We start from the raw sequence: 7,540 nt of genomic DNA, 5'->3' as shown, positions 1-7,540 counted from the left end.
CCTTGTTTTAAGCTCAGGTACACTCAGGCTCTCCCAGCTAATGCCCAGCGCGATGCCTGGGCACGTTCCTCCTCATTTCCTTTTACAAATTGAAAACATAATTGACTTAAAAATAATACACATGGCCCTAGATGGTTTGGCTCAGTGGATAGAACATCGGCCTGCAGACTGAAGGGTCCCAAGGTTGATTCCAGTCAAGAGCACATGCCCGGGTTGTGAGCTCAATCCCCAGAGGGGGGCATGCAGGAGGCAGCCAATCAATGATTCTCTCTCATCATTGATGTTTCTATTTCTCTCTCCCTCTCCCAAATCAATAAAAATATATTAAAAAAATAATACATGTGCATGGCAAATCCTTTTTAAAGCACACACACAGAAGAGCAAAAGGAAGAAGAACTCAGCTGCAATCCCACCCACTGTCTAGAGACAACCTTTTGCAACCCTGGGTGTAATTCTCTTATCTTCTTCTGTGCATCTGTAGGTACCTACATGCGTGTACAGAAATAACCTGTGCTGTGGTGCCCCATCACATAAGTAAGTTTGTACCTACCAGCGAGGGTCATGTTTTCTGGAAGGTGAGAGCTGAATCCACTGAGAGCTGCAGAGTAGGTCTGTCACCAGCTCAGGACGCTGTTACAAACCGGAGAAAAAGAGAGTATTTTACCACTGACAGGTTATTTGCACAAGGAAGCAGGGAGGGAAGCCCAGGAGGCGCCTCATCGGCTCCCACCTCCAGGCCCTCTCCACACACCAACCTTTCCCATAACCAGCCGCCGCCTCAGCACAACCCCTACCAAGTTCAGTTTCGAGGCACCTGTGATGATTTCGGAATTGGTTTCCCAGTCTCAAGCCCCCTGAGAAGGCAGACATGCGTTTCCCCAAACTGTATGGCTCAAAGGTTGTTTGTCTGTCTCCCTGCGCAGCTTGCTGGCAAGGGTTAGGGTGAGAGACAAATCCTAAATCAGAATTACCTTGGAGAGGTTGGCAAAATAACTGTGGTGCTTCCCAACGACCCATTCTCATATAGGTGAGAGGGAATTGGACAGAAGATGTCAAAAGACCTCTCCAGGTGCCCTCTCACTCCCTCCCCCCCCAGGAACCACTGTCCTAAGCACTCCTCAACCCCACTTAAGACAACCCCAGACTATGAGAAGAACAAACGTTACTAAGGAATAATGACATCAAAATGTAGTGCAGACCCCTACGGTTTGGCTCAGTGGTCAGAGCATCAGCCTGTGGACCGAAGGGTGTTGGGTTTGATTCCTGGTCGAGGGCATGTACCTCGGTTGCAGGCTCGATCCTGGGCCCTGGTCAAGGTGTGTGTGAGAGACAACCAATTAATTGATGCGTCTCTCTCACATTGATGTTTTTCTCTCCCCCCTCCTCCCTCCCTTTCTTTCTTTTAAAAAAAATTATTTTATTGATTTCAGAGAGGAAGAGAGAGGGAGAGAAAGAAACATCAATGATGGGAGAGAATCATTGATCGGCTGCCTCCTGCAGGCCCCACACTGGGGATCGAGCCCGAAACCCAGGCATATGCCCAGACCAGGAATCGAACCGTGATATCATGGTCAACGCTCAACTACTGAGCCACGCCAGCCAGGCCTCCCTCCCTTTCACTCTCTCTAAATATCAATGGAAAAAATGTCCTCTGGTGAGGATTAAAAAAAAATAAAAGTAGTACAGAGGTGGTAACTGGTGTGCGGGATTACCGTGGGAGCAGAGATGGGACCATATACTCCGCACCAGGCCTGGAGAGCCAGATAGGGTTCTCTGGTGTTAGCAGCACACAGCAGAGTCTTAAATGATAAGTCAGAATTGGCCAGGAGATGGCAGGGGGGCATTCTGCCAAGGAACAGCACATATAAAGGGCGGAGGTGAGAAAACTTGGTCTCAAGTGACCTCAAGCCAGCTGATGCTGGACCAGAAAGTGTGAAGGAGGAAGAGGTGGAGAAACAGGAGAGGTGGGGAGGGAGCAGACTGGGGAGTGTCTGGGGACAGTCGGTGACAGGGCTCCACTGAAGGCTACTGTTGGGTGGAGAAATAGCCAACAGTGAGTGGCCATCATGGGGACCACTCGTTCCTTGGCTACTGTGATGGTTAACTTTTGTGTCAACTTGACTGGGCTAATGGATGCCCACAGAGCTGGTAAACATTCTCTCTGGATATGTCTGTGAGGATGTCTCTGAAAGAAATCAGCATTTGAATCAATAGACTGAGTAAAGATCGCTCTGATCAATGAAGGTGGGCCTCACACGACCCATTGAGGGCCGGATAGAACAAAAAGGTGGAGAGAGGGCGAATTTGCTCTCTCTGCTTGAGTTGGGACTTCCATGTTCTCCTGCCCTTGGACTTGGGAGCTCCTGGTTCTCAGGTCTTCTGACTGGCCTGACCCACACCAGCAGCTTCCTGGGCCTCCAGCTTATAGACGGCTGATCGTGGGCTTTCTTGGCCTCCGTAATTGCATGAGCCAATCCCTCATAATAAATCTCGTTCTATGTATCTATATACATCCTATTGGTTCTGTTTCTCTGGAGAACCCTGACTGATACAGATGCCCCCAGTGCTCACTGTGCCAGCAGCTTCCCTGCCAGCATCCTCACAAGACAAAGAACCCTGAGACTCACTTAGCACCCCTTTCCTTCCTTAATGAAGTGTTTTCCATCTGGGAGCCAGATCTGTACTGGCTGGGGATGGGCAGGGAAGCCACGGGAAGCATTAGGCTCAGCTCCAGTTTTAAGGCTCAACCAGCGAGGACTCAAACACAGACTTCAGCTCTCTTACTACCTGTCACCAGTCACGTCACATGTCTAACTTTGCTTTCCGCATCTTAATGCTTCAGAGTTTTACAAATTAGATGAGAAAAGCGTAAGTACAGCATCCAGCCAAACGGAGGTGCTTCATAAATGTTAGTTTCCGTTCCTTGGCCTTTTCCTCAGGGTGGTTACCAGGTGCCACACGCCGGCTTCAGAGTCATGGCCTCTGGTTCCCACCGGCCCTGCAGACACTGTCATCCCCATGTGCCGATGAGGAGATGGAGGCTCAGAGGGTCCATGTGGCTAGAAAGTAAAAGAATGGAGATTTGAAGCCGGGTCAGCCGGCCTTGAAGGGCTCTCCTCCTGCAGCGTCTCCTTATGCTTCAGAGTCAGAGGCCCTGCCACGCCCTCCCAGTGCAGCACAATGGGCCTCTCTCCTCGAGTCAAGCGGATCCTGACAGTACCAGCGAGTCTCTGAACAGGGCGCGGGCCTCCGAGCCTGGATGCGACATCCGGAGTCATGAGCCTCCATTCTACACCATCTCTGCTCATGACTCGGCGGATTGTGAAGGCAACTGGTAGAGTGAGCGAGCCCTGCCAGGAGAGGGAGCGGCCTCCGACTTTACCCTGAGAGAGGAGGGAGGCTGAGCTGAGCTTTCTCTCGAGGAGCAGGTGCCTGGAGTCAGGGACCACGCTCCTCAGTGTGAGCGGAGAACGGTAATTAAGACCCCGCATTTGTGGAGCACTTTGCAGGTTACAGTTTCTGTCACCCACATTGTCCCAGTTGATCATTGCATGAGGTTGGGCTCGGCTGACAAGAGAGGCATCATCAACTTCATTTTCAGACGAAGAATCTGGGGCTCAGAGAAGTTCAGACTTTTGGCCAAGGTCACACAGCCAGTTGGGGGTAGAGATGGTTCTATGATCCAGGTCATCTGATTTGTCCATTCTTCCTTATGGGCAGTGGAAGGACTGGATGTTAACTGCTCATTCTTCCATGGTGCTGAGGACTCGGGAAGAGCCAGTCCGGCCTGAAGATATGATTTAATTAAAATGTGCAATGAGTGCTGCCTCTACTTCGATGGAAGATACTGTGCTCAGAGTTTTAGGACAGGAAGAACCAAATCAGAGGGGCAGAGAACACAGGTCAGAGGGGCAGAGAAGGAAGGTCAGGGCAGGGAACAGGAATCACCCTAGATACAGATGGGCAGAGGTATGCGTGGCCAAGGGCTTCGTAAGTGAGAGCACTCAGTTTCCCAGGGTTGGAATCTGCCTAAGTTAAAAATATGTATTTATAGGGCATCTACTATGTGACAAATGCTTTCACTTTAATTTTCGTAATAACCTTGTGACATAGGAATTGCTATCCCTGTCTTGTAGATGTGGGAATCGAGGCTCAGAGAGGCTGTGACTTCCTAAGATCACTCAGTGTCATGGGTTGAATGGTGTCCTCCAATGAGGCATATCCAAGTCATAAGCCCTGCACGTTATAAATGTGACTTTATTTGGAAAGGGTCTTTACAGTTTAATTAAGTGAAGGATCTCAAGATGAGATCCTTCTAGATTAACTGGGTGGCTCCTAAATCTGATGATGTGTCCTTATAAGAGACACACAAAAGAGAGACACACCGAGAAGAAGAGCATGGAAAGATAGAGGCAGAGGTTGGAGTGATGCTGCCACAAGCCAGGGAATGGCCAAGGCCACAGAAGCCACTGGAATCTTTGGAGGGAGTATGTCCCTGCTGACAACTTGATTGTGGACTTCTGGACACCAGAACTGTGAGAGAATGAGTTTCCGTTGTTTGAAGCCACTAAGTTTGGGGTCATTTGTCCCAGTTGCCATAGGAAACGAATGCACCCAGTAAGTGACAGGGCCAGGGTTCAAAACCCATCATTCTTTTACCCTATCTCACTACCAGTGTTTTTACACAGTCTGATGTTTTCCTCAAGATGATCTGTGTACATGTGCCAGTGGGTACACGGGGCTCTTTTAAATCTTTGTAGCAATAGTTACATCATTTCTATTGCACTCAAGACCCAAAAGATGTTGCTGCCCATGGAATATTCTTTTTAAAAAAATATGTTTTATTGACTTTTTACAGAGAGGAAGGGAGAGAGATAGAGAGTTAGAATCATCGATCAGCTGCCTCCCGCACACCTCCTACTGGGGATGTGCCCGCAACCAAGGTATATGCCCTTGATCGGAATAGAACCTGGGACCTTTCAGTCCTCAGGCCGATGCTCTATCCACTGAGCCAAACCGGTTAGGGCGCCCATGAAATATTCTGAGAAAGGAGATAAGGGGTCAGTGAGGAGGGCATGACTCTTCTGAAGGGCCCAGCAATGCAAAGGGGCCCTAAGCCATTGGCTGGTGGCAGCCACAGCAGGGAGCCTGACTTTACCCCTAATTAACCTGTGGCATCAGTGTTGGGTGGGGCTGGTCACACAGCCTCCCCAGCACTCAGCCTGGCTGTGAGAACTGCAGGTCGTCAGATGGGTTGGACCCAGAATGAAGGCACACCACTCAGAAGATCTAGTGATGTTAACCCTTGGCCCGAAGGCCCTTAAGAGCAGTTCTTAGGCCTCCCATCGTAGACACCAAGGGCCCAGGCCATTCTTTTGGGCATGTCCAATCAACCCTAAGGCCCACAACCAGCCTTAGTCCTGGAGGCCGGGGCCCTACAAGCTTCTCACGTGCTGTGGGATCTGCTAAGTGGCTTGGTGGTTTGGGTCATGTTGTCATGCCTGCAGCACCTGCAATGTCCTGGGGCCAGCAGGTCTGTCCTGGGACTGTCAGAGAGGGGGTAGTAAGGGTGTTATTGCCCAAGGTCAGAGAGAACAGAATGCCAGGAATTCCAGGAGGCAGGACAGAGATTGAGATCATGGAGGCCAGCACAGGCATGAGGCCATGAGGTCAGGCTCATCAGTGGGAGATTCTAGGAGGACATCATACATCAGAGCATCATAAGGCAAAACCCCAGCTGAGGCAAACCTCTAGCCCAGGGGTGGGCAAACTTTTTGACTCGAGGGCCACAATGGGTTCTTAAACTGGACCGGAGGGCCGGAACAAAAGCATGGATGGAGTGTTTGTGTGAACTAATATAAATTCAAAGTAAACATCATTACATAAAAGGGTACGGTCTTTTTTTTTTTAGTTTTATTCATTTCAAACGGGCCGTAGTTTGCCCACGGCTGCTCTAGCCCTTGCATGTTTTCTGTTAAGGCAGAGGCCAATCCCAGGCCTTGGGTAGCCCCTAAGAAAGCCCAGCAAACTGAAGGCATTCAGTGGTAGCAAAGATCAAAGGGATCCCTTTTGATCAAAGATCAAAGGTTGATGTGTCACAAAAACTCAGGTGGTAACTACAGAACCAGAGCTAGAGCTCAGGATGGCAGCTTCCTGACTCCCTCCCAGTGCTCACTCCCACGCACTTCTGATGGACGCAGACAAGAGGCAGGGCCACCCTGGGCAGCCCAGTCGCTGTGCTGTCAGTGAGGATCCAGCATTGCAGGTGGTGAGAGTGACTCAAGCTTCAGATGCTAAAGGTGAGCGTGTGATGGGCTTATTATGCACTTTAGTTTCTGCAATGCCTCTAATCTTGGAAGGGCTTTGGAACTTGACTGTGTGATGGCTGCGCACTTGAGTTTCTTGGCGGTCAGAGGGGGCCCATTGGGCTGCATGCAGGGCGCATTGGGACCAATTGCTAGAATAGGAAGGGGACGATCAGAGACCTCCAGACCAGGGAAAGAGTTTGTGCTTCATCTTCAATTCGGTCGGAAGCCACTGACATCTTTTGAATAAGGGAGCGGAAATGGTGATGCTGGTAATAACAGCAATAATAATGGCTACCGTTTCTTGAGCACCTGCTTTGTACCAGGAAAATCACAGGCATTATCTCAGTTTATTCCCTGAGGCTCTTTTATTATAATGAGGAGATGGAAGCCCAGCAGAGTCAAGTTAATTGCATCACGTCCTACAGGGAGTAAGGGGCAGAGCTGGGATTTTCATTCTAAAGCCTGGCTCTACCTTTAGGTTATACTGCTAGTGCAAAAAGATTCATCTAGCTCTGGCCGGTGTGGCTTAATTGGTTGGGATCATGTACCAAAAGTTTGCCGGTTCGATTCCCAGTCGGGGCACATGCCCAGGTTGAGGTAGCTCTGGCCGGTGTGGCTTAATTGGTTGGGATCATGCACCAAAAATTTGCCGGTTCAATTCCCAGTCAGGGCACATGCCCAGGTTGAGAGCTCAATCTCCTGTAGGGGGAGTATAGGAGGCTGCTGGTCAATGTCTCACTCTTGAATCCCTCTCTCTCTCCCTCTCTTTCTCTCCCTCTTTCTCTCTGCCCCCCTTCTCCTCTCTCTAAAATAAAAAAGGTTCATCTGGCAGCATGATCTTAGGGGAAGACGCAGAGGGGAAGGCTAGAAGCTGAGACTCGGCAGAAAGTGTTGACCTGCCTAGAACAAGTTAACCCCTGGACTGTTGGCAACCCACCCAGCACTGTTTTACTGTTTGCAAACTGATCCATACATTTTCCCCAGCTCCAGCGTTTAAGAATCTGTATATGGAAAAGCAAATCATCACATATTTTTTTTCCTGAAGAGCTAAACCATTAGCATCATTAATTAGTGATAGTCCCACCAGCAGCGATCCAGGACCATCAGGAGATAAGATGCAGACTGAGTAAGTTTTCATTTTCTGTCCTCACCTGAGGATATGTTTACTGATTTTGAGAGAGAGAGGAAGGGGGCGTGGCAGGAGAGAGAGAGGAGAGAGGAGAGAGGAGAGA

General features: G+C 49.7%; 1 protein-coding gene across 4 annotated transcripts in view; it reads right to left on the bottom strand.

The window, feature by feature from the left end:
- STMN4 (stathmin-like 4) overlaps positions 1-7,540 on the bottom strand; it is a 24,929-nt gene that overhangs the window by 7,661 nt on the left and 9,728 nt on the right. For all 4 annotated transcript variants that reach the window (XM_005866654.2, XM_005866653.2, XM_005866656.2 and 1 more), the window contains exon 2: positions 551-630. In XM_005866654.2, the coding sequence (XP_005866716.1) occupies positions 551-563 (13 nt within the window). In that variant the 5' untranslated portion in view covers positions 564-630. The remainder of the gene's footprint in view (positions 1-550; positions 631-7,540) is intronic.

Source organism: Myotis brandtii, unplaced genomic scaffold (genome assembly GCF_000412655.1).
Source record: "Myotis brandtii unplaced genomic scaffold, ASM41265v1 scaffold236, whole genome shotgun sequence".
In the NCBI taxonomy this organism is placed as follows: Eukaryota; Metazoa; Chordata; class Mammalia; order Chiroptera; family Vespertilionidae; genus Myotis; species Myotis brandtii.
The sequence above is the reverse complement of the archived record's forward strand: the minus strand, read 5'-3'. Positions and strand labels throughout refer to the sequence as shown.